Raw genomic sequence first — 25,847 nt, 5'->3', positions numbered from 1 at the left:
ACTGGGTCTGGCCATAACATTCAGCTTATTGCTTACAGGAGGATGGCACAGCCTGTTGGTGATGCTGTATGCAACTTCATCTTCAAAAATGCCCTGGCATGTGCCAGAAGCTGCCCTAACATCCCTCTCCTTTGGAAAAATAGTGCCAATCATCTCAAACCTCTGAAGTGAAAGAGCACAGGATTAGGGTGAAAGCAGTTAAGTAAACACAACATCACCAATAGATCTATTTGACTAAGAATGGAAACTGCAATCAAAACTCATTCCCCAAACTAAAGTTTCACCTTTCTCAAAAGTGGGACTCTCTCTCCCTTGTTTTCATCCCCAGCCCACAATGGGAGGCACATCAACAGTGTGTGGTGGGTTGTGATGCCCACAAGAGGCCCTCGCAGCACTGCACCCACACTATGCAGCACAGCTCAGCACTGCAGCCTCCAGCTGCCAAACACTCAGTTCTACAAAGGGTCAGTGTGACCTCTGTGGCAGCTCTCTTTATTCTAGAACTTTCAAGAGGCAAGCAAATGAGATGAAGTGGATTACCTGAGCCTTGGCCAGGAGAGGCTTCAAACGCTCCAGAACAGCCTTCTCTACCTTGTCTGCTAACCGGGTAGCAGAAACACTATTTAGAAATAAAAGAAAATTAAAATCAAAAGCAAGAAAATATCACAGTTTGCCTATTTATTTACCACTCCAGGTGAAGGAAGATCAAATGTTTATAAACCCACAATGCTTCTCTAATTTTTTCCCCATTGATTTTAGACAGAGGAAAGGAGAGAGGAAGAGAGGGAGGGAGGGAGAGGAAAAAGAGAGAGAAACATGGATGTGAGGGGATCAAACCTGCAACCTGAGTATGTGCCCTGATAGGGAATCGAACCCACCACCTTTTGGTGTATGGGACAACATTCCAACCAACTGAGCCACCCGGCCAGGGCAATGCTTCCCTAATTTTAATGGCCACATGAGTCCCCTAGGGTCTTGTTAAAATGCAGACTCTGACTAGGTTGGTCTGACTAAAGCTTGACATTCTATACTTCCAACAAGCTCCCAGACAGATGCAACACTGCTGGTCCTGCATCAAACATCTAAGAAGTATGTCAGGCTTTCAGTACATTTTAAAAGACTAATGGCTGCCTTTAAACAACTAAAGAGGGTAGAAGATGGAAAAAGTGAAACTAATTTTGTTCCCTACCTAAATTCCACAATAATAGAGTTACACATAAACCTAGAAAGTGAAGGAAAGAAAAATGGTGCTGGAAAACAGGCCAAAATACTAACTTAGCTGACCTGAGAAAGCTAATTATCAGCCAGCAATGGGAAAGTCAAAAACCCACACTGCGTGCACTACTGACATACACAGGCACGGGACTGGCAGCACCAGGTACGCCCAGGCCTGGGGTATTCGGGGAGGTGGCTTCAGTATGGAGGACAAGAACCAAAGGCAGTTTGAGAAGATGGAGCTCTCTCCAACTCTGTGAGAGGTCTGGTTGCTCATTCACTGGACGGGTCTCTTCTCTAAGGGATGCCAAGCACAGCAGTGGCTGTAGGTACCTCCAGGCTGAAAATCAGAACTCTTCTCTGGACAGTCTGCCACCCCCTCCCCGAAAAGGAGAGACCTAAAGACCAGCATGAGGGTCCTTAGCAAACAGTCCACCCAGATGACCCTAGAATAAAGCTCAAGTTCAATAATCCTTTCAGCATCAAGCCAACAGAGCCTAGAAGACAGTACAAACGGTCACCCCAACTCTCCTCAGAGCAGCCAGGACTCCCCGGCTCTCCAATCTTGGCTCCACTATAGGCTTCTTAGGTGATATGAAAATCTTCTAAGCAGGCAGACAGCCAATAAGCATAAAAAGTGTGACTACACCTTTAAACAACTGCAATTAGTTATTAAAATAGATAGGTGATGTAAAACGGGCCTGCTTTATCTTTCTCTAAGAAATGGGTATTTACCTCTCATTTTGCATTTTGTCCATTTCTTCAGTTTTTAATTCTCCAAGTTCCTTCAATCTTTTGGAAGTTTCTGCATCAAGCCAAGCGAGTCTAGCAGACAGTACAAAAAGAGTCAGGCCAATTCTGCCTGGACCCGCAGGTGCCAATACCATGGAAACAGACCGGGAGTCAGGAGCTCCAATCCTGGCTCCAGGAAGGACACAGGAGGTAATGACCTCTCTGGACCCATAAAGCTCTCCATGTAACGCTCTGGGTAAAAAGCACTCCCAGCCAGTGTGCAGAGCCACAAAAACTGCCAGCGAATATTCTCAAAAAAACTAGCCACCACTGGACTTAGGATTCCCTGTTCAACTATAAAATAAAGCTGTTGCTGTAGCTACAAGTTTAGACAAAGAAATGGACTCTCAGGAAAGCCCTAGGGCACAGTGAAGTCAAATAAAAGAGAAAGGAAAAGCTAACTGTATGTGGATGGGCTTTGGTTCTTTCAGTTTAGGATATGTAAATACTATCAAATTTACATATCTGCTTTCCCATAATTTCAAGAACAATTTCAGTCAAATGAAAGCAGAGACCTGTTTTCACTGCTGTCCTCACACACAATGTTCTTGCCTTATCGCCCCCTATTTAAGGCCTATTCTTTCCGTCCTAATTTATTCTCCATCTCCCTCCACGAATCCTATGTCTCTGCAGCATCCTGTCCCCTTCTAAAATCTGTTCTTAATCCTTTAGTTCTTGGCGTGTGCACATGTTCTATCTTAAAGTACAGCTAATGATAAGTCCCCCCTCTCGACAGTAAATAAGCAGGGGCTGGGTCTGTCTCTTTGGCCCTTTCTGAACAGTCTCCATGGTGCTCACATCTGTACCATATACAAAACTGTCAGTAGACAACCGACACACATATAGTTTTTAAAAATATTTTTATAATTGTATATTTTACTTACACATTTACAAATATTATTGTTGGACAAAGTCCAAAGGTGCCACCAAACTGCCCAAGGCCAGGGCACAGGCAAGCTTAGAAATTTGTCCAACAAGCAGGATGTCCTCGCCGGAGCCCTCCGTTCTGGCTGCCTCACATTATCCTGCTCTCCTCTCCTTACTGTGTGATGCTCTTCCGCTGGTTCCCCGCTATTCGAAGCTCAATCCTGACCCACAACCAAATTCTGTTTCCAGCTTCCTCCCTTGGAGATCTCACCTACTCATGTAACTAACTCAAACACTGCCTAGAAGATGACTCCCAAACCTACCTCTCCTAATCTTTTTTCCTCCAGTGTCCATCCTAGATCTTAAACTACCTGCTGCGCTTAGCAACCAGAATAACACCGTCCCCAGGCAGACTGCCTGGGTTCAAGTCCGGCTTTGGTCACTGACTAAAGTGTGACCATGGGTAAGTTACTTAACACCTCTTGCTTCAGGTGCTTCACTTGGAAAATGGGGGTGATCACCTCAGTATCTACTCTATACAGTTACAACGATCAAGAGAGTTAACACATGTAATGCACCTGACACACATAATTCTTAAGAAGGAATAAAAAAGGGGTTCAATGTCTAAGCTGTACAGTTTGACAGAAAATGTTAATAATTTACATTTTAAATAACCACTTTATACACAGGGAAGAGAAGAAAGTTCAGTTTAGAATCCATGTGAAAGGGGCCCTTACACTGCCAAAGATCTGGAAATAGCACAAACCTAGCTGCTTCGTGCTCAGCAGCACCTCTCAGCTGATTTTCCTCTTGGGCACCTTCCTGCTCAACAGACTGCTCTTTCGTGGCATCTCTGGGGCTAGATTTCACCTTCAGCCAGGCAGCACTGCAAGGAATGGAATGTATCTCTCTGCAATTGTTCACTCCACGTCCAATGGCACATTGAAAAGTGCCAACTCAGAAAAGATAAAAGCATAAAGTAAACAGTGATCTCCAGCACGGGACCTGACATAGGAGCTGAATGTAAACAGGAGTGAGATCCTCCAGGACTCAGGCTCAGCATCGAAGGAAAGAAGTTCTCCTTTTGCTTCACAGAAGCAATCACTATTTTATTTATTTACTTTGTTAACACTCACCCAAGGATATTTTTTCCATTGATTTCCAGAGAAGAGTGGAAGAAAGGAGGGGGAGAAAGAGAAACGTCAATGTGAGAGAGAGACATCAATTGGGTGCCTCCCGCACCTGCCCGGGCCAGGGACGTGCCCTTGACTGGGAATCAAACCCGCGACCTTTCGGTGCGCAGGACAACACTCTAACCACTGCGTCACACTGGCCAGGGCCAATCACTATTTTAAATGAAAAAAAAGTGTCAATTACAGAAGAATGGGTAAACTTCAACATAATCCTGTTATAATATACAGATTTGGGTCACTAATTACATTCCATATTATGAAGCAACCCTTTACCTTTATAAGGCCTAATATAGCACCTTGAGCCTGGAAGCCTTATCCACTCCCCTCCCTCACCCACCAACATACGCTTGAGAAGACAATGCACTATATATTTGGTTGCAATATAAACTTCAATTAATTGATGTTTACCAACTGAACTCACATCTCTATACTAACATATAAGTAAAATACAGAATTTAGAGAGAAATAAAAATGAAAAAGCACATTATGAAATCAGAAGACCTTTTATTAATCCCAGATCTGCTCTACTAGCAAGACATTAAATTCTCTAGACACCGCTTCTCCGCCTTTAAAGGGAGGGTTGGTGGATAAGCAGAACCATCCATTCAGAATCATTCAGCCTTAGGGGAATCCATTCTACCAAGCTACTTACCCTGTCTTCTGCCAGCCTCCCAAAAGACAGACCCCTTGAGGCACCTAACTTCTGACTCATCTGCTCCCCACAGTATTCCATTTTTGCTGTCTTCCTTTCACTGTCCTACCCCCTGGTCCTTCCCATTGTGCTTTCAAGAACTACTGTCCCATGGTAAACAAGCTACCCTTTAACCAATTCCCCAAAGAATTCATAATTATCTGGAATCAGAATTACTTTAAAATATTCACGCACCCAGCAAAGATCTACTGAATGCCTACTAAGATATAATAAGTGTCAGGCGCTGTGCTAGGCATGAACCTTCAGATACAGGGAGGGCACAGTTCCTGGCCTCATGTAACTAGAATTGATTGGGTGAAGAGACAAGAAAGAAAAAGCCTAGGAGCCTCCATACAATGACTCATGTCCACAAGGTGCTGGGGTTGTCCATGTAGGTTACACTACCCATAGTCAGGTAGGAAAAAGGAACCAACAGGCTTTTAGGCAAAAACTTTCCAAGTATCATTCACCCTAAAAAGCTTTTAATAGTTTCTTAATGGGAACTAAGGCTGCTGCTTTATTTGCTCTAAACAATAGGTAACCTTTAACCTGTGGAGGAAAAATAAAATCACATACTCAAATGGTCCCTTGAATTTTTACGTACCATTTAGGAGATGCTGGTGGGGATGTGGGGTTTGGAGGTATCCATGGAGCCCTTGTGTCTTTCATAGGCTGTTGGTTTATTTTTAATCTGGATGAAACTGTTGTCTGATGCAACCTACTTTTGCTGTGAGATTGGGTTGGTCTACTTTTTTCAGCTTTGTGAAGTCCCTGTAAGAGAGAAATATGAATTATAAAGCCAAATGGATATCAAAAAAACTCTGATTACTGAAGCTTCCAGTGCCCCAATGCTATTCATGTATCCATTCAGCAAAAACCTAACTGGAAAGCACTGTGGTGGAAATTTGGGGGAGGGTGTAAATTACACTAAAACAATGCTGATGGGGTTGGAGGGAGGTATAAAATTGGAATCCCTAGCTTTGCCATCTTTTGATATATATAATATATAAATATATTTCTATATGTTTTCCTAATTAAACAAACAAACAGAAAAAAAGGACGTTAAACTGTAAAACATTCTTGGTCACAATATTTAACTTCTCTGAGCCTCAGGTTTCACATCTGTAAAATGGGAGATCATTTCTTCACCAGTTTCTAGAAGGCTGAATGGGCTAATACAGGAGAGTATGATGAGGAAGGGAGAAAGGCAAATGCCATCTGAACAGGATGATTCAGGCTGTATTAAATGTTATAGAAAATGAGGCTCTCCCTGAAGAGGAGCACCAAGCTCATTCACACAGGCTCAATTCTGACTTCCCAGCGACCCCAAAAGAGTCTGTTTGGAAAGAAAGTCTTGATCCAAATCCATGATCTGCAGTGACTGGTGGTAACTGCTGATCTCTGTTTCTGGGGTCACCGGATAATACATGGGTTCACTATAGAAGCTTCTGAACAGCACCATTAAATGGCAGTAACCATCAAGGGTATTTAGACTAGGAGGTGGTCTTCTGGCCATTCTCCACTGGTTGGACCATAAGTTAAATTCCAAACAGAAGCTTAAAATATAATGTAGTTTCGAGCCAGCTGGCTTCCAAAGCCGTATTAGAAAGTACTCACCCTAGGATGCCTTTTAGTATTGAGTAGTTATTATTTATCAATATTTATCTTTAGGAGGAACCAAATCTTAATCCCCTTGAATTTCATGCTTCCAAATCAGAAGCAGAAAAACCTAAATATTAAAATAGCCTGCCTGATTAGGACCTTGGTATCAAATAAGTTAGGATATTAGCAAACCAGGACAGGAGAGACTACCCTGTCTTAGCAACAACATTAAAAATTGCTATTTTTGTTAAAAAATAAAAATAACCTAGAGCTCAGCTAAGTCAGCTTAATTTAGATAGTTGAACTCAAGGCCTCTGGCATTCAAACCCCTAAGAACTCCAATCCTGGCTCCACCTTACTAGCCTACGCATCACGCATCGCTGGACAGTATAGGGTTAAAACAAAAGGGCTGAAAGAAAGGAGTGATTTCATACTTGTGGGGGAGTTGCCGATGCCAGAGCATCTTTCTTCCTAAATGGCACGTTTTCAGGCACAGGCTTTTTCCCCACTGCTTTTGTTTTTGCCAGGGCTGCCTCTTCCTTGAAGCTTGCATTTTGGTCTAGAAGAGATGGAGCTTCTTCTGGAAGGATATCCGCATGGAACACATCAAGCTCCTTCTCCAACCTCGGGGTCATTGGCAGCTCTTCATCAGGTTGATACTTATCTATATGGAGATTTCAAAAGGAAAAACTGCGGGAAATGTTATTCAAACCAAGTGGGAGAGAATGATTATCTATAGACAGATAAGCTCCTTGCTGACATAGTTACTCCTTACCCTATGACTCCTACTGCCCTCCACAAGCAGGAATCCAGGTGCCATGGTTGACTCCCTCACTCTCACCTCCTCCATGCACTCATCCACCTGGTCCCTTTGACCGATTCTAGATTATCTCTTGCACTTATCTCTGCCCTTCCTTCCCTTCTGTGTCTACCCTACGTCAGGCCTGCAATACCCTGTGACAGTGATAACAGCATCTCCTAAATGACCCCTTCTTTATCTTCAAACACACCTTCACCTGGCTACCAAAACTGTCTTTCCTAAACTGTAAACAATGCCCTGGCTGGTGTGGCTCAGTGTCGTCCCACAGACTGAAACGTTGCAGGATCGATCCCCGATTGGGGCACGTACAGAAGGTAACCAATCGATGTTCTCTCTCATGTTGATGTTTCTCTCTCTCGCCCCCTGCCCTCTCTAAAATCAGTAAGCATATCCTCGGGTGACGATTAAAAGAAAGAGTCAGTAAATATTTAAACGTCACTTCTCAAAGCTTTTGATGGCTCCTCATTTGATACAGAATAGAGTCTGAAGTCCATACATGACATTCAGCCTGCAATGGGAAAGAAAATAAAGTCCCTTTTTTGAAGATGAGATAATGCTTTCTATATAGAAAATCAAGAGAATCTACAGACAAACAATTACAACTAAGAAGAGGGTTCAGCAAGGTTTCTGGCTAAAAGAAGAAAAACATATAAAAAATCAGTATCATTCCCACATTTCAAAATTATTAGAGAATACATAACAAAAATATTCTATTCTCTTTGGCAACAAAAACTATAAGGCACTTAGGAAGAAATCTCACGAAAGATACCTAAGAGTTTTACAGAAAAAGTTCAAAGATACTTTTAAAAAACGTGAAAGAAAGAAGGTATGAGTAAGTTATTTTCATGAATGAAAAGAATACCGTAAAGATTTCAGTTCCCCCCAAAGTGATCTATAACTGTCATGCAAATTCAATTAAAATCCCAACAGACTTTTTTGTGTGGATCTAAACAGGCTGACCCCAATATTCTTGTGAAGAGTAACACCCCAGGACCGCCCAAATAACTGTGAAGCACAGTAACAAAGTGCGGGGCGGGGTGGTGGGGGGACATGTTCCACCAGAGATACAGTGCTCATGAGGAAGCTGTACAATCAGGGGATGCGGGAGTGACGAAGGAACAGGCAGAAACCAGTGATGCAAAATGGATGTGGCAAAGGCGGCGTGGAACTCTGTGAGTGTGAACTGTGCTCAATAGTGCTGAGACTACTCACACCCACAGGTAGCAAACTAAAACTGGATCCTCGCCTCACACAGAACATTTAAATTCTAAATGGAACAAAGACCTAAATGTGAAAGAAAAACTTTAAGCTTTTAGAATAAAATATAGGGAGAATATGATTATATCAGGACAGAAAAGGCTTTCTTAAACTCAAATATAATATTAATATATTTGAAAGTAATTAGACCAAGCTACAACTTCCTTCTGACAAAAAGACACCATGAAGTCTACACACAGCCAGAGTCTGGGAGTAGAGATCTGTAACGCAAATAATTAACATAGGATTAATACGCAAAATATATAAAGAACATCCACAGATCTTTGAGAAAAACAAATAATCCAACAGAGAAACAGACTAAGGACAGAAACAAGCAATTTAGAGAGAAAAGATGAACTGTCAATAAAAACGTGAACAGATGATCACCAGGAGTCAAAGATATCCAAATTAAAACAATGAGGTATACCATCTCTCTCTAAGTGCCTAGCTGTGTTTCAGACACTGAGCTATATAAGGGATATAACGGCAAAGAGACATGACACTTGTCCTGAAGGGAAAGGCCGGCAAAGGCAGATGCTTTACTAGCTCTAACTCCGGGCGATGAAGAAAGTATCACATTGTAGTCAGTAACTGTCTACCAAGAACCCAGGTTTGTCACGTTCATGTTAGAGCTGGCGCATTAAGTTACTGGATGCCACAGAGTTAGCGGCAGACTGAGAACAAATCAAATGAAAACCAAACTGATACACAACTTTCAAATCAGTAGAGGAAACAAAATGAAACAACAAAAACTTTATTAATATAATAAATCACAACAAAGGGGAAACCCCATGACAAATGAAAAACATAAGGTAGAAAGTAGTTCAAATGTATCATTAGTCCCAGTAAATCTAAGTAGATTGAATAAAAAGAACTATACAACTGCATTAAAAACACCAACGATAAACTATTCACAAGCAACTTTCTTGAAATAAAACATCAAAGGAAGACAGAGCAGAAAGGAATGAAAACTGTTATTCTAAGTAAATGTCCAACAAGTTAGGTAGATGAGACAACATTAATACCAAACCAAACAAAACATAAAGTGAATCACATTAAAAACGACAAAGAGAAACATTTTATAATATAACATATAAAATCCACCCAAAAGATTTAACAGCCAAGAACTCTTATGCATCTAACAATACAATTTCAAAATACACAAAACAAAAATGAATAAAAATACATAAGGAATTAAGAAAGTCTCAAGTATCAAAAGAGATTTTAACATACCTTTATACCAGTCATTTACAGATCAGTAAATAAAACTAGAAAGTACAGAAGAAAAAGAAATAAAGATTGGGGAGGAGGAAAGAAACCAATGATATGATTATATACATAGCAAAACACAAATAATCTACAGATAAATTATTAGAAATAAATTAGCTGAGCGAGGTTGCTAGATACAACAGCAGTACATAAAATCAATTGTATCTCTATATATCAGCAATATATATTAGAAATTAAAAAATTTTTTTTAATATATCTTTATTGATTTCAGAGAGAGGAACAGAGAGGGAGAGAGAGAGATAGAAACATCAATGATGAGAGAGTCATTGATCAAGCCCACAACCCGGGCAAGTGCCCTGACCAGGAATCGAATCCTGATCGCCTGGATCCTAGGTCGACGCTCAACCGCTAGCCACGCCTGGCAGGGCAAAATTAAAATTTTTAAATGACATCATTTACAAGAGAATTGGAAATAGCTATGCCAGGGAATAAATCTAATGAAGAGATGTATAAAACCACAAACACCGCTATAAATTAAAACCTAAGTAAATGGAGGGATATGCCTTGTTTGTGGACTGGGAAATTCAATATTATAAAGATATCAATTCCTCATCAAAATTCCAATAGCTTGATTTTTATTATTGTTTTCAGGGTAACAGGAAGGTTGGTGGAAAGTGAAAATTGTGATTCTAAAATTCCTATAGAAAGACCAAAGGTCAAGATTAGCCAAGACACTCTGGAAGAAGAACTAGACGTCAAGACCTAGAATAACTCAGACAGTGAACACTAGCATAAGAACCAATATACGATCAGTGGAAGAGAACAGGGGGGCCAAGAAACTGACCCGCACATATGTAGACAGTTTCTTTATGACCAAAGCGACATTATATGCCAATTTCGGAGGGATCCTTTCAACACAGTGCTGGCTCATCTGGACATCCATCAGCAAGAAAATGAAACTTTGTTCTAGGAAACAACATAGAAAAGGTCTTCTTAACTTTGGCATAGGGGAGATTCTTAAACAGAATACAAAAAAAGATACCAAAACAAAAACTCAGGAAAAGACTGCCACATTGGACTGCAGTGAAATTAAGAATTCTGTTCCTCAAAAGACACCACTGCAACATTTAAAAGCAAGCTGAGGCTTATTTCTAAGAAGATATTTGCAATACAGATAACTGAGAAAGGTTCCATGTGCAGAATACTCCTCGGAAGAACTACAAATCAATAGAAAAGAAAGGAGAGGGAGTGGGGAAGGGAGAGAGAGAAGGAAAAGGGGGAAGCGTGGGCAAGGGGGTGAAGTGGGCACAGAAATGGCCTCATCATCACTCATCCTGAAAATGTAAATTAAAACCACAACAACAGCCTTACACACCAACTAGGTGGCTAAAATTTTAAAAGCTATTAATAATAAGTGCTGACATGGATATGTAGTAACTGCTCTCATACACAGTCGGCTGGAATATAAAACTACTTTGAAAAAAATCTTTCCCACAGTTGAATAAACATATAACAATCACACTCCGGGGAATATACGCAAGAGAAACACATGCACACATGTACTAAGAGACTAGAACAATCACAGTAGTTTTCTTTACAACTGTCCAAATCTGGAAAAACTCAATAATTAAAACAACAGAATAAATTTTAAAACTGTGATATATTCAGATAATGAAATACAGTAATGAACATAAATGAATCATAGCTACACAAACAGGTCAGATGAATCTCACAAAGTGTTAGGTGAAAGATGCCAGTCCCTAGAAAATACCGATTATGTAACTTTATTTCTTGACTTAGTAGTGATTATAGAAATTTGTTTTCTGATAATTGAGTCATAAATTTACAATGTGTGTACTCTTCTATTGTGTATATTATACTTTAAATAAAAAAGGAAAACTAGTTCACTGGATTTGTCCACACTCTCATATAAATAGTACATTAAAAAATTCAGCATTACCCCTGGCCAGTGTGGCCTGGTGGTTAGAGTGTGGCCTGTGCACTATCGGGTCTCAGGTTCAATTCCTGGTCAAGGGCACATAACATGGGTTGGGGGTTTGCTCCCTGCTCCCTAGTGGCGGCGAGTGTAGGCGGCAACCAATTAATGTGTCTCACATGGATGTTTCTCTCTCTCCCTCCCTTCCACTCTCTCTAAAAAGCAATGGAAAAAATATCCTCAGGTAAGGATTAAAAAAACACACATAAACACATGGAGGCTAAATAACATGTTACTAAACAATGAATGAGTTAATAATGAGATCAAGAAAGATTCTAAAGATACCTTGAGACAAATGAAAATGAAAACACAACCCAAAATCTATGGGACACAGTGAAAGCAGTCCTGAAAGGGAAATTCACAGCAATACAGGTGTACCTCAAGAAATAAGAAAAACCGCCTGGCCGGTGTGGCTCAGTGGTTGAGCGTCAACCTAGGATCCAGGCGATCGGGGTTCAATTCCCGGTCAGGGCACATGCCCCGGTTGCGGGCTTGATCAATGACTCTCTCATCATTGATGTTTCTATCTCTCTCTCCCTCTCCTTTCCTCTCTCTGAAATCAATAAAGATATATTTTTTAAAAAAAAAGAAAGAAGAAAAACCTAAAATATATAACCTAACCTTACACCTAAAGGAACTAGAAAAAAGAATGGCAAACAAAGCCCAAAGAGAGTGGAAGGAAGAAAATAATAAAGATCAGAATGAAAATAAACAAAATGGAATCTAAAAAAACAATATGAAAGATCAATAAAACCAAGAGCTAGTTCTTTGAAAAGATAAACAAGACTGATAAACCTTTAATCAGACTCATCAAGAAAAAAAGAGAACCCAAATAAGTAAAATCAGAAATGAAAGTGAAAAAATAACAACTGACACCACAGAAATACAAGGGATTATAAGAAAATATTACGAACAACTATATGCCAACAAATCAGACAAGAAATGGATAAATTCCTAGAAACATACAATCTTCCAAAACTGAATCAAGAAGAAACAGAAAATCTAAACCGACCGATTACAACCAACAAAATGGAAGCAGGAATGAAAAAACTCCAAACACACAAAAGTCCTGGGCCGGACGGTTTCACAGATGAATTTTATCAAACTTTCAAAGAAGAACTGACACCTATCCTTCTCAAACTATTCCAAAAAATTCAAGAGGAGGGAAGAATCCCAACCTCATTTTATACTACAAAGAGAGAAAATTATAGGCCAATATCCCTGGTGAACATAGGTGCAAAAATCCTCAGCAAAATACTAGCAAATCAGATCCAGCAATACATTAAAAAGATCGCACACTATGATCGAGTGGGATTATTCCTGGGATGCAAGGTTGGTACAATATCCGCAAGCCAAGTAACATGTTACACCACATAAACAAAATGAATGATAATAACTGTATCCAAAGAACAAAATAAATAAACTAAACTGAGCATAGATACAGAGAACTAGAGACAGAGAACGGACTGATGGTTGCCAGAGGAGAGGGGGTTGGAGGACTGGGTGAAAAAGAAGTAGAGACAAAACAGTCAAAGGAATGTCAAGTACAACACAGGGAATACAGTCAATAACACAGTAACAACTATGTATGGTGCCTGGTGGGACTGGAAATACCAGGGGAACACTCTGTAAAGTACATGATTGTCTAACCACTGTTGCTATACACCTGAAACTAATACAAAATAATATGGAATGTAAACTGTAATTGAAAAATAAAATTTAAAAAGCACCAAAATAGTATCTTAAGGAAAGAAATACAGAGAACAATGACGTTCATTAAAGTGTTAAAGTTTTTTTTTATCTAGTAATCCTTAGGGCAGTATAAACATTAATCAATTATGCAAGTACAATATATGCAATTCTGATTTTTAAAATTTGTGTTGATGATTATGGTAAATAACCAATAATAGTCAGAACATATATATACAGATATATGCTGAAATTAAACATAGCTTACAAAGTTAAAAAAAAAAAAAAAAGGAGAAGCATTCCATTAAATCTGGGGCAGGGGGGAAATAATGTCTACCATTATAACTATTATTCAGTATTATTCTGAATTAAAGCCCACCCAACAAAGCAGAAAGAGAAAAAAGGAAAGGCCTAAAAATTGCAGAGAAAGGCAAAACTTATTTGTAGGTGATCTCATCTATCTGGAAAAATACAAAAGAATTAAATAACAAAATCTCGTGTTTTCATCAAATCTAAAACATTGAGTATAAACATCTTATTTTACGCACCAAGAGCAAATTTTAAAATATTGCCTATTAATTATATCAACAACTTAAGAATGTATCCTGCCCAGCTGGTGTGGCTCAGTTGGTTGAGCATTGTTCCACCAAGAGGTCACCACTTCAGTTCTCAGTCAGGGCACACGCTCAGGTTGCAGGCTCAGTCCCCAGTAAGGGGCATGCAAGGGGCAGCCAATCGATGTTTCTCTCTCACATCAGTATTTCTCTCTCTCTCTCCCCCTTTCCATTCCTCTCTCTCTCAAATCAATACAAACATATTAAAAAAAAAAAAGTATGTATCCCAATTTCAGAAATGTTCAAATGTATACCTTATCATAACAAATTAAAGATTATAGCCAGGTACCAGAGATAAGCGCAATGTATGAATCAAACAGCTCTCCTATACATAGCAATAACCAATTTCAAAATGTAATAAAAAAGAAGGTCCCTTTCATAAGAACAATAATAACTGGAAATAAACCTAACAAGGAATTTAGGCATTCGTATGTATTCCTATGTCAGGAATTCTTATATGCAGAAAATTATAAAATTCAACTGAAGGGACAGAAAACGGACATGAATAAATCAATGGGCTGACTTCATACTGTAAAGATGTCATTTCTCCCCTAAGTGATCTATGAACTCAATGTAATACCAATCAAAACTGGGACAGCATTTTTCATGGAACCCGACTAACTAGCTCATTTTAAATTCCTCTGAAGATAATCAATCACCATCGGCAAAATTTTGAAAAAGAAGAACAAAACAGAAAGAGTGGCCTCATAAAATGTTAAAATATATAAGAAAGAATGTTGACTTTGAAAAAATTTAAATTTTCTGTATCAGAAAAGATATAAACAAATTGCAAAAGCAAGTGACTAAGAGAAAATATCTATAATATATGTATACCAAAAAAGGATTAGGATTCAGATTATACAAAGTTCTATACATCCATAAGCAAAGGACATAGATCCCAGCAGGGAGAGGGCAAAGGATATGAAGAGACAAACACAGAAAAGGAAATAGGCATGGCTAAGGAACACATGAAAGAAACAATAATCTTCCTCACTAGGAACCAGGGAGATGCAATATGATACAATAAGATACCATTTTCCACTGAGAATCTGGAAAAAAATTTAAATTTCATTATATAAAGTACTTGGCAAGGATATGGGGAAATATATACTGATGACCACTGCTCATTGAAACATAATTGTATGCCCACTTTCAAGGGCAAGTTGGCAGTGTATGTCTACATGTGCACACAATGAAAGCTAGCAATTCCACTTCTTGGAATAACAAGAATTTATTGCCTAAGTAAAAAGATACATATATATCTAATATGCATGTGTATATGCATTTATCTATTGTTAAAATGAAAATTAAAAGTAGGGCTCTAACTTCCAGCTGTGTAGAAATTTACTTTGGGTAGTCCAAATGCTATGATGTAGGAAAAGGGAGTTGTACTTTTCCACCCTCCCCGTGGAAGAATATGCCAGCCCCCAGCCTAAGGAAGCATCCTGGTTGCAATTCACTTGTCCTGGTTCAAGCACACCTATTGAGGACTAGGTTTGAAATCCTAACTTTCCCCTCAGTTTAGCAACTGTTACAGTTCAGACAATTCCAAAGAATAAAATACCTTGCAATGAACACTTTAGGACACATACCAGCAAGAACCTTCTTTGCCACTGAAGGTTGTCTTGTTTCTTGTGGAAATATCTTCTTTGTTACGAAGTGTCTCCTCTCGCTCTTTGGCAATGAACTTTGCCATCTCTCTAAGGACCGTGGGCTACCAACAGGAAATCTTCTCCTAATTTCAGTGAAACTTTTCTTCACCTTTTTTGGTGACAGTTTCTTTTCTAGGAGGGATTCCAAAGCCTGCCATGAAACAGTCAATTATTCTCTTAGTTTATCTCTTAGTGATTAAAAAGCCTGACTTTTAATCACAAAACTGAAAATGAGGACTCCAGAGAAATGTGTTATTAAATGGCTATCTCTAATGATTAAGGAAATCTTGTTTAACTTAATTTTAAAACTATTATTTCGGGCACCAAATTAATTAATAAAAGGAATTCTGCATGTCCTTTTACATGTTAAGCTAACTAAAACCAATAGCAAAAAGATAAAGAATATGAATACTTTTAAAGACATCCAATTCGTAAAATTAAGGATCACCATTTTAGATATTAACTATGTTTTCAGACTATAAACCCATATGCTTTAAAATCATTTTAGTTCTCAATAAAAACTCATAAACTCAAATAATATTTTAAGTGGGCAAACAGACTATATTTAATATAAATTTTTCATAAACTAAAGGAAATTGTGTGTCCAGTGGCTCTGATCACTCATCTACCACAATGGTAGGAGATCAGTGCCCCCCTTTCTAAAAGAGGCACATCTTCTAACAAAGTACACACTCACTCATTAGCTGGAGGTGAGGGCCTAGTCTCCATCTGGCCAGTACAAATTAAGGACAACTGAACATAGCCAGGGAGATTTAGTTCAGATGACAGTAAGGCAACAAAAAAATAAGCGATGGGACAGTACAGTACTATCAACAAGAATAAATTGCTTGCACTACTGAATACTTTCAAAAGTAGGAGAGAGAAACATTATGTTTAAGAAACATTATAAAGGCACTCAGGGACTAGAAAATCTCTTGAGATCCTTTTAGGATTATAAAGATATTTCCTCTAAATGAAATCATTTTGACCAATAAATGTTTCTTATGGGTAAGTTTAAAAAGCATCAAATGACTTGATATTCTGCCTAAAAGGTCTGAATTTGACAATAACATTCCTGAGAGAGCTCTACATACATGAATGAAACCAATGCATTCACAGATCTGCTGGAGAATGGAACTGTAAAGGTAGAAGGCGCTTAAAGACGCCCAAGGGCTAGTTAATGGTAAAACTGGTATGCCAATTAGTCCATGCTTCTCCCCACTGCATCTTTCCTTCACAGCCCACAGCTTACTATGTCACACTGACATTGTTTGTCTTTTTGTGGATGAAAATGTGTGGGGTAGTGGAAGCAACAGTGGCAAGGATCAGAAGATAGGAATTTGACACCCAGCTCTCAAGAGAAGTAACTGTGTCATCTCTCTAACCTTTGCTTTTCAAAAAGTTTTATCTGTAAAATAAAACCTCTGCAAATCACAGCACTGCAGTAAAGATAAAATTGCAAAATTATGTGTTAGCACTCTGAGAACTTCGGAGAACTATCAAGATTTAAGGCCATGCTGTCCTTCTTGTCTTTGTCACCAGTAAGAACAAAGAACACTATTCATTCCTGACTAGTACATGCCAGTGTGATTTCCAGAAGTCTCTCGCCATATCACAAGACTTGAGGCTCTGGTTCCATATATCTTAAAATGTCTCTTCTTTCCAAAAATCTCTCTAGATTACATACTGATATTCTAATTAAAGCACTGATTTAAGATTGCTTTACTGTTTTCTTTTTCTATGCTAATAAATTCTTTATTAACTGGCAAGGTCAGAAAATGGAAAATTCTTAATTTATGGACCTGGTTAAGATTTGTTATATGTTCTAGGCTCAAGTCACCAATTGTTAAAGAAGTGAAACACAATATTATATAGACCAGACTATAAAAACAATAAAATAAAAATGAAGTCCTTTTTCTGCCCTCGGTAAAGCTTTAATATACTAGGTGTAGCAGCTTTGTCTTGTATCCTCCATGAAATTTGGAGATGCTAAACATTATTTCCCTGCTTAGAAACAATGCACTTTTGCTCTGGCCAACTGGCTCAATTGGTTAGAGCGTCATTCTATAAACCAAAAGGTTGTAAGTTCAATTCCCGGTAGGGGCACGTATGGGAGGTAACTAACCAACTGATGTTTCTCTCTCTCTCTCTCCTCTCCCTCAAAATCAATAAAAAACATATCCTTGGGTAAGTATTAAACAAAAGCACTTTTAACAAACATAAGTCAATGTCATACCTCAATTTGTTGCAGGATATCTATTACCATATCAGAAGAATCAGCATCGACTTTGGTGGAACAGAGTGACAGCTGGCGGATAAGACTGCCCAGTTCCCTGTACTGCGCAGGCACTGGGTGCTCCCCCCGGTCAGTAAACTGAGTGACAAACATCTGTAAGGCCCGAATGGCTCCTCGATGGGCAGATGCCAGCCTGGACATTGCCCATGACTGGCAATAAGTGAAATGTGAGAAATTATTTCAATATTCAGAACTTCCTTGACATTAATCTCACCCTTAATATTTACAGTCTACCTTCTTTCTATAGTGAATATTTCCACTGTGAAACTTTTCCATAGCAAAGGGAATTGTAAGGCTTAAAGATTTTCTCATGACAAAGTCTTTTCCTTCCTATTCTAGTTTCTTATACCAGCAACAACAACAAACATTTATTTTCAGAACCTGTTCCCTGGAAGACAACCCCAAGTTCAGAGTATTTAAGGTGCTCGTGCCCTCACTAACGCGTCTCTACAAGCACTGAAAATAGTATTAGCACAGAGAACACACACGAGATACAAACAAAACACTGGAAATCTAATTTATAAATAAGTATTAATCAAAATTAAATTATATCATACCTTCTTAGTGTGTTTAGTATTATGTGGACTCAGTTTATCCAATTCTTCCTGGATTTCTCTAACCTGTTTTGTAAAAAAGGAAAATGTGAACTTTGTACCTTTCCACTGATCTTTTTTGTAGAAAAGGACACTGCTTGTTTTGTCCAAATATAACATTCACTCAAGTCACTTGAAAACGAGGCAAGGCTCTGCATTCATGTACCCCCAAAACAGTTACTGGCTTTCCATCCCTTGGTCCCCAGTGTAACAGGAACGAACATGAGGGAGGGAAGGTGGCAGTAACTCTGGAGAGCAGGGGCCACATCATGACATCCTCAGTGCCAACAAAGCTTCGGCTCTCATCCTCCACGTCGAGAGCACTGGAGGCTCTCACGCAGAAGTCTGACAGGTAAAACAATCTCTACAGTGGCAATATAAAGACCGACACAGAACCCAAAAAGAATATGAAACTAAATCTAACTCAGATGTTTTCTTTTAAATAAAAAGGTCCAGGTTTTGGCTCAAACAATAAGGCCAACATATGACTTAAGTGACCAGAAATGAGTTAAAGACTTATTAATGAGTAAGGCCTTAAAGTTAGAACATTTTTTAAAATCTACCCACAAACAATGTAAATGCTCATTTATCAGCCACCAAATGTGTCCTGAAAGACACTTAACGTGGTCTTCATTCTTCACTATTCAATAAAGACCATCAAATTATTTACTATTACTAAGGTTCTAGTATATAATAAACATGAGACAGATGGGAAACTAAAACAGGCCCTTTCTTCTAAGATTAGGGTTCATAACAGGGGACAAAGGGTTTTAAGGTAACTAATCCTCTTGACTTCATCTGCAAAAATATGTGCTGGATAAGTATTTTTTTCTGAGGAAAGAACCCATGGCTTTTAGTAGATTCTCAAGAGTCTTTGACACCAATGAGTCAAAAACCACTATTTAAGGAGTTTGGCTATTTATACATAATACACAAATGCACATCCAGGCAGATGACAAAAAGAAAAGTATTTGCCCACGTGTTGAGGAAACTTAGCCTCACAAACACATTAGAATTCGTGGAGGACACCGTGCGCTAATACTCCTGAGACAAAAGGAAAACGAACTCTGAGAAGGTAACACAGGCTGCAGGTCCCACTGCTCCCGCTCCCGCACCTGCTGCTGGAGGGCGTAGAGCATTCGGGCAGAGCGAGCCGCGTGCTCCTGCCTCCAGACACGGATCCGCCGCTCCTGGTCTGGATCCAAGGCTGCCTCTGTTTTATCTGAAAATAACCCCGGCCCCCCAAAAGTGGATTATAAACCAAACATAAAAACTTACAAAACTTTCAATTACTCGAAGAGTTAATAAAGTGGAAGATCTCTCTCTTAAAAATGAGGCTGTCATCATAACAAATGTCATTTTTCATCAGCCAAGAAATCAGGGTGAGGGGGCCTGTGTACTGACTCAGAGAAGGGCGGGCCACAATGTCATTAACCAGGTCAAGCTCCCCTCCATGCAGAATTTCCTGAACCAAAATCCACTGGACAGCCTACTCCACTATGAGGTAACTCTTACTACTTTAAAATTCTTTATATTGAGCCAAAATTTGTAATGTTATTTTTGCAAAAACCATTATTGGCCCATTTTTATGTTTAGCAAGATTTCTTTTTCACTTTCTTTTCTTGAATCCAAGAGAGAAATCTTTTCTCCAACATATGAAGATTATATAAATGTCCAAAGCCTTCATATATTTGTCAGAAAGTACACTCTCGTATACACTGGTGATCCACATTTTCAAAAGGTTAGTTGAAAGAAAATGTTTCTGGAAGACTGACTGCCTGAGGGATGTGCAACCCAGTCATTCCTTCTCGTCAGTGGTTTTCAAATGTCTATACAATGCAAATTCTTATGTAAAACTCCATTAAACAAGTCAGATAAAAGAAGTGCTTTAAATATATTTTATAAATTCAAATTTTTTAATACTTGCTCATTAAAAATCAACTAATGAAAATATTTTTGAAGAAATAAAAAATTTGAAATCAAGCAGTGTGGACACAGATGTAGTCTCAGAGGAGCCTACAAGCCAAACTGTCTCTCTTGCTGGGCTGCACAGCATGGAAAAACTCTGGGTTCATGTACTTAAATGTCAATGGTGACTGACTCGGGAGTAGTTTTTAACTGCTCCTCTTGCAGGTTACTTTTTTTTAAAAATTGAATTTACTGGGGTGACACTGGTTAACAAAACTTTACAAATCTATAATACATCATCTGTATATTGTATTGTGTGTTCACCAACCCAAATCAAGTCTCCTTCCATCACCATTTTTAAAAAAATAAGTTTTTATTGATTTCAGAGAGAGAAGAAGGGAGAGGAAGAAAAACATCAATGTGAGAGCGGAACATTCATTGGCTGCCTCCCGCATGCACCTCGACCAGGGACCAAACCAACAACCTGGGCATGTGCCCTGACTGGGAATCGAACTGGCGACCTTTCGGTGCACGGGGCAATGCTCAACCAACTGAGCCACACCAGCCAGGGCTCCTTCAATCACCATTTATCCCCCCTTTACCCTCTTGTACCTCCCCCCCTTGCAGATCATTCTGGTGCAACCAGTCTGCAGAGCAGCACTTGGGAAGCACAACTGGGCATTTCGGGGCTATTGAACAGGTAGGCTGCAGACAGGGGCTGTCACAAACTATTACCAGTCCACAAAAAGCTACAGAGAAATCAAAAGTATGCATTTACAGGTTTTTATAGCAATATGCTATTGTCGTGATATTTTTATTATAGTTTAGAAAGTACTGATTTGTGACAGATTGACATCTTAAAAACAAAAAAAACAAAAAACCCACCAAGACCTTCCGCACAGTGAGTTTGAGAAGCTCTGCTCTAAAGGTCCCCCTGTATTAAGCCACATCATCAGAGCAGTGGGCCTCGTGGCTTTTCTCACCTGGGAGCATGGCTTCCACCAAAGTATGCCATGGGGTCATGCCACAGACGGACACTGAGGAATGTTATAAGAAACGAATCTTAACAGTCCCATTAGCATGATGTAGGAATGTTTTTAATTGATCATCATATCGCATTACATACTCTTTATGAAGGCACACAGGAGAAATTTTTTCTGGCCTCGATATATGCAATAATTATTTCCTTACACAATCTTTTTTTTTGTTTTAGACTTTGTAAATTCCGCAGCTGATCACTTTCCTCTTTAGCAGGCTGCTGGGAAGCTCAGAAACAAATCTGTAACCCATCCCTAATAAATCTTATTTTGCCTTTCCTTATTTTTTCCTCTGCCACAATACCCTCATTTCCATGTTTGCCCTAGCTTGTTCAACCACAGGTATTTCTGTGAGGCACTTTAAATTCCTGATTTAACATGCGTTTATGTACATAAGCATATATAAATTTTTAAATTCCAAAGACCATCACAGACTATGTACTATCCTAGCACAGTGGGTCCATGTGATGCTCAACTCCCTACTCCTTGGAGCCTGAGCTAGGTTTGATTCCCCTACTCACTAGCTATGGTAACCCTAAATTCTCCACATGGAATCAATGCTCTACTCCTCAGGGAAACACAAGGCACAGAGAACACTGAAGAACTGTAGAAAACAGTATATGGTGATTATACACCTTCCTTTCCACCCTGTGGTAAGATATTTGCATATATATCCACCATTTCCCTTGTCACTGCTGTGTACTCATCTCAACACTGTCTAAATCGAAACTGGTTTCATCTAAAATGTACATAATACTATGTTTTTTTGAATAAATTAACTATAATTTTGTCAGGACTTCTGGGTAACGAAGCAAAACATTATAGGATAGTTTGTACTCTAGTGACAGAAGACCTAAGGTTCCACCAGCAGCTACCCCAACCCTTAGGCTGGGCCCTCGGTCAGTCGATGGCCTAGTGCAGCCTTCAGGAAAGGAGCTGTGCCTACGTTTGAAGGAGGGGCTAGGGCAGGGAAAACCCTTTAGAAAAAAAGACATTGGTCAAACTCAAAGTCCACCTGTCTGGTCATGAGTGCTTGGGGCAGTGACAGAAGGAGGGAGTGGAATTTGATAGGGGCGGGGGTCCCAAAAGAATGAATGTATTTGAACTATCCCACTCGCACCAATTTTTCTCACCTTCTTTTGTTACTTCTTCAATTTTACGGATACAATTGCTCAATATTTTCTGGAGCCGCTGAACCTCAAGCAGGCTTCTGTGTTCACACAGGCTTTTGTGGTCACCTGTCCTGCCATGTGGCTGCAGTCCTAGATCATGGGTGGGTGATGACTTTGGCATGTGCAGATCTGACTGTCCTGAATGAGATGTGTACACGTACACCTTGGCACCTGAGCTGGAAATTTCTACCTTGGATGGCTGGTGGCTGCAATGAAAAACTTCCTGATTCTTCAATTCCTTCCTTTCCACCCTAAGGTCAGATCTTTTATGCCTGGTATATCCACATTTCTGAGAGATCTTGGGCTGACTTGTCAGATGGTGTTTTTTCACATGCTCCTCAAAGTGTCTTCGTTTCATATCTCTTTTGGCTAGGTGGACAGCATAGCTAAGTCTCTCTTCTGATATGACAGAAAATGAAACAGAACGGCTTAGGTCAGAACCATCTCTAAAATCCAAATCTTTACAATGGTCTGACTCATTGTGTGAGTTCTTCAGTTTTTCAATTTTAATTGCACATGGGTAAGAATACCGGATTGCCAAGTTGCTTGGATGTGTAGGAACATCCTTATTAAACTGCAGCTGGTTCTTTAAAAAAAATAAAATAAAAGCACTCGTTAGAAAAATAACACATTACATAGCTGGTGTATGTCTACAACCAAGTTTCTAAAATTTCACCAACACAATTATCAGTGCTCACAGGTATGTTTATTTTGTACTGATAGAATCAGCCACTCTCACACACTGACTTCATCACATAGCCCCGGTTCTACCCTCCAATCGCTCAGAGCCACAGCACTACCCTTCTGTGTACTAACAGCATATTGTATGCTCCTCTAAAGGTCAACCCAGAAGACTTCAAGCGGCAACCAGTAAGTTCCTCAACTCCCCAGTTATGGACTTCTGTCCTGTTTCAAACATCAGGTTCCAGCAAGTGACCAATAAAATCCATTACAAGAAATCCCCAAAGTTGCTCCCAGACACACCGCCCGGCTACACAGGACCTAAGTCATTTCTCTGACATTCTCTCTTCAGGTCTCCCTGAGATTCTCCATCTGGCAGTTGGGTCACACCTTTTATCCTGCACCTAAGTTCATCTTACTCTAAGCAGTCCACTTACACCTTCTTATGCATTATGCAGGTTTAAGTTTTGTCAGTTTTAATCATAATAGATACAAGCTGTTTTGTTTTTCACTTAGCATAGTCATATTTCCACATTCTCATCATTTTCAGTATTTTTTAAATGTTAACTTCCTGAATTTCATCACTGTACTATGATTATATAAGAAAAGGCCTTGCCCTAGCTGGTTAGGATCAGTGGTTAGAGTGTCAACCCTCAGACTGAAGGGTTCCAGGTTTGATTCTGGCCAAGGGCACATACCTCATTTGCAGACTCAATCCTGGCCCCAGTGGACGCATGCAGGAGGCAACCAATCCATGTCTCTCCCCGCCCCCACCCCTCCCCACCTTCTTCTCTCTCTGAAAAGCAATGGGAAAAATATCCTGGGGTGAGAATTTAAAAAAAGGAAGAAAAGGCCTTGTTTTTAGAAAATACAAATACAAGTACTAAGTAAAAGGGCATCATGTCTGCAACTTACTCAGTTTAGAAAAAATGTGGGGGGAGGAGAAAAAGACAGGGAGGAAGAGAGGGAGGGAAAATGTAATAAAATGTTACCATTTAGGGAAACTGGAAGAGTATCAAGGAATTCTGTGTACTATTCTTTCAACTCTTCTGTCAGTCTGAAATTATGTCAAAATTTTAAAAAGTTTTTTCTTTGTAAACCACAATGAGGTATTATTACATACCCACCAGAAGTTATAATTTTAAAAATTACACCAAATATTGGCAAAGATGTGGAGCAACGGAGGGGCTCTCATTCACTGTTGGTAGGAATGTAAAATGGTAAAACCGCCTTGGAAAAGGTCTGTTGGTTTGTCAAAAAAAATATACACCTACCCTATGACCCAGAGATTTCACTCTCAGGTATTTAAAAACATGCTTACAAAGAGATTTGTACAAGAATGTTCATAGCACCTTCATTTATAATAACCCAAACGAGAAACAGCCCACATGTCCATCAGCTGCAGAATGGACAAACTGAGGCACATTCCTGCTATGGAATATTACTCAGTATTAAAGAGGAACAAACTACCGATACATGGGTGAATCTTAAAAAAATTCTACCTGGTGAAAAAAGCCTCCCACAAAAGAGTACATAGCATATGATTCCATTTATATGAAGTCCTAGAACAGATGAAATTAATCTGTGGTGGAAAAAAAATCAGAATAGTGGTTGCCTCTGGAGGGTGGGGGGGGATTGACCAGGAAGGGGCATAAAAGAACTTTCTGGGGTAGTGGAAATGATCTGTATCTTGAAAGAGGTATGGGTTACACATGTGTATACATCTGTCTAACTTAAGCAAGTGTGACAAGACATATACATTTCAATGTAATCATTTCAGATGTAAAATTACATCAAAAGAAAAAATGGTAAAGAATGAATTCTAGTATATGATATGCATGCTGAAGTAGTTAGGGTGCTTGTGTCTGAAATCTCTGATATACGTCAAAAAATAAGATGGGTTGATGAATGGATTCTAGAGGGATGGAGTGAAGGACAGATATGCAATTAAACACAGTGAAATAGTAATGGAATCGAGGTGTTCACTGTGAAATTCAACTTTGTTGTATATTTGAAGATTTTCATGATACAATGTTGGAGGTAATGACATTTTGGGTACAACGGGGCGAAGTTCAATAAAGAGTGGTTATTAGGTAATATTAGGAAAATTTCTCTGTCAACTTCTTAGGTCTGATAATGGTATTATGGTTAAGTAGAAGAGTTTATTTTTAGGATCAGTATTCTAAAATTTTTAGACATAAAGTGTCATGATATCTGTAACTTACTTTGAAATGGTTCTGCAACAACTTTAGAGAGATGGGTTAGATAAAAAAACATGACAAATTATTACAACTGTTGAAACTAGAAGATTCAAAAGGTGTTCTTGCCCTTTTCTTTCAACTTTTCATTATAAAAATATGAAGGAAAAAATAAACTACCTGGGTCTGAAGTCTCCAGGGGTCACTCCTCCCATCTAGTTGGACACTAGATGCGAGGTTAACACAGGTTGAAGCTGGTCTGCCTGGTCCCATCATGTCAGACAGTGCAGAACCAAAGTGCAAGTCTAGTTATCAGCCAATAGCTCTTCCCCAAAACCATTGCC

The 25,847-nt window shown here is 39.2% G+C and overlaps 1 protein-coding gene across 5 annotated transcripts in view; it reads right to left on the bottom strand.

The window, feature by feature from the left end:
* KIAA0753 overlaps positions 1 to 25,847 on the bottom strand; it is a 60,493-nt gene that overhangs the window by 20,777 nt on the left and 13,869 nt on the right. For all 5 annotated transcript variants that reach the window (XM_081161384.1, XM_081161385.1, XM_081161383.1 and 2 more), the window contains exons 2-12: positions 25,684 to 25,846; positions 22,586 to 23,210; positions 19,623 to 19,729; positions 18,472 to 18,534; positions 17,855 to 18,064; positions 15,559 to 15,769; positions 6,795 to 7,024; positions 5,363 to 5,529; positions 3,641 to 3,760; positions 1,951 to 2,040; positions 541 to 619 (exon numbers count right to left, since the gene is read on the bottom strand). In XM_081161384.1, the coding sequence (XP_081017510.1) occupies positions 541 to 619; positions 1,951 to 2,040; positions 3,641 to 3,760; positions 5,363 to 5,529; positions 6,795 to 7,024; positions 15,559 to 15,769; positions 17,855 to 18,064; positions 18,472 to 18,534; positions 19,623 to 19,729; positions 22,586 to 23,210; positions 25,684 to 25,779 (1,998 nt within the window). In that variant the 5' untranslated portion in view covers positions 25,780 to 25,846. The remainder of the gene's footprint in view (positions 1 to 540; positions 620 to 1,950; positions 2,041 to 3,640; positions 3,761 to 5,362; positions 5,530 to 6,794; positions 7,025 to 15,558; positions 15,770 to 17,854; positions 18,065 to 18,471; positions 18,535 to 19,622; positions 19,730 to 22,585; positions 23,211 to 25,683; position 25,847) is intronic.

The sequence above is a fragment of the Miniopterus schreibersii genome (assembly GCF_964146895.1).
Source record: "Miniopterus schreibersii genome assembly, chromosome: 16".
Lineage (NCBI taxonomy): Eukaryota > Metazoa > Chordata > Mammalia > Chiroptera > Miniopteridae > Miniopterus > Miniopterus schreibersii.
Note: the sequence above shows the minus strand (reverse complement) of the source record. Positions and strands in the feature narration are given on the sequence as shown.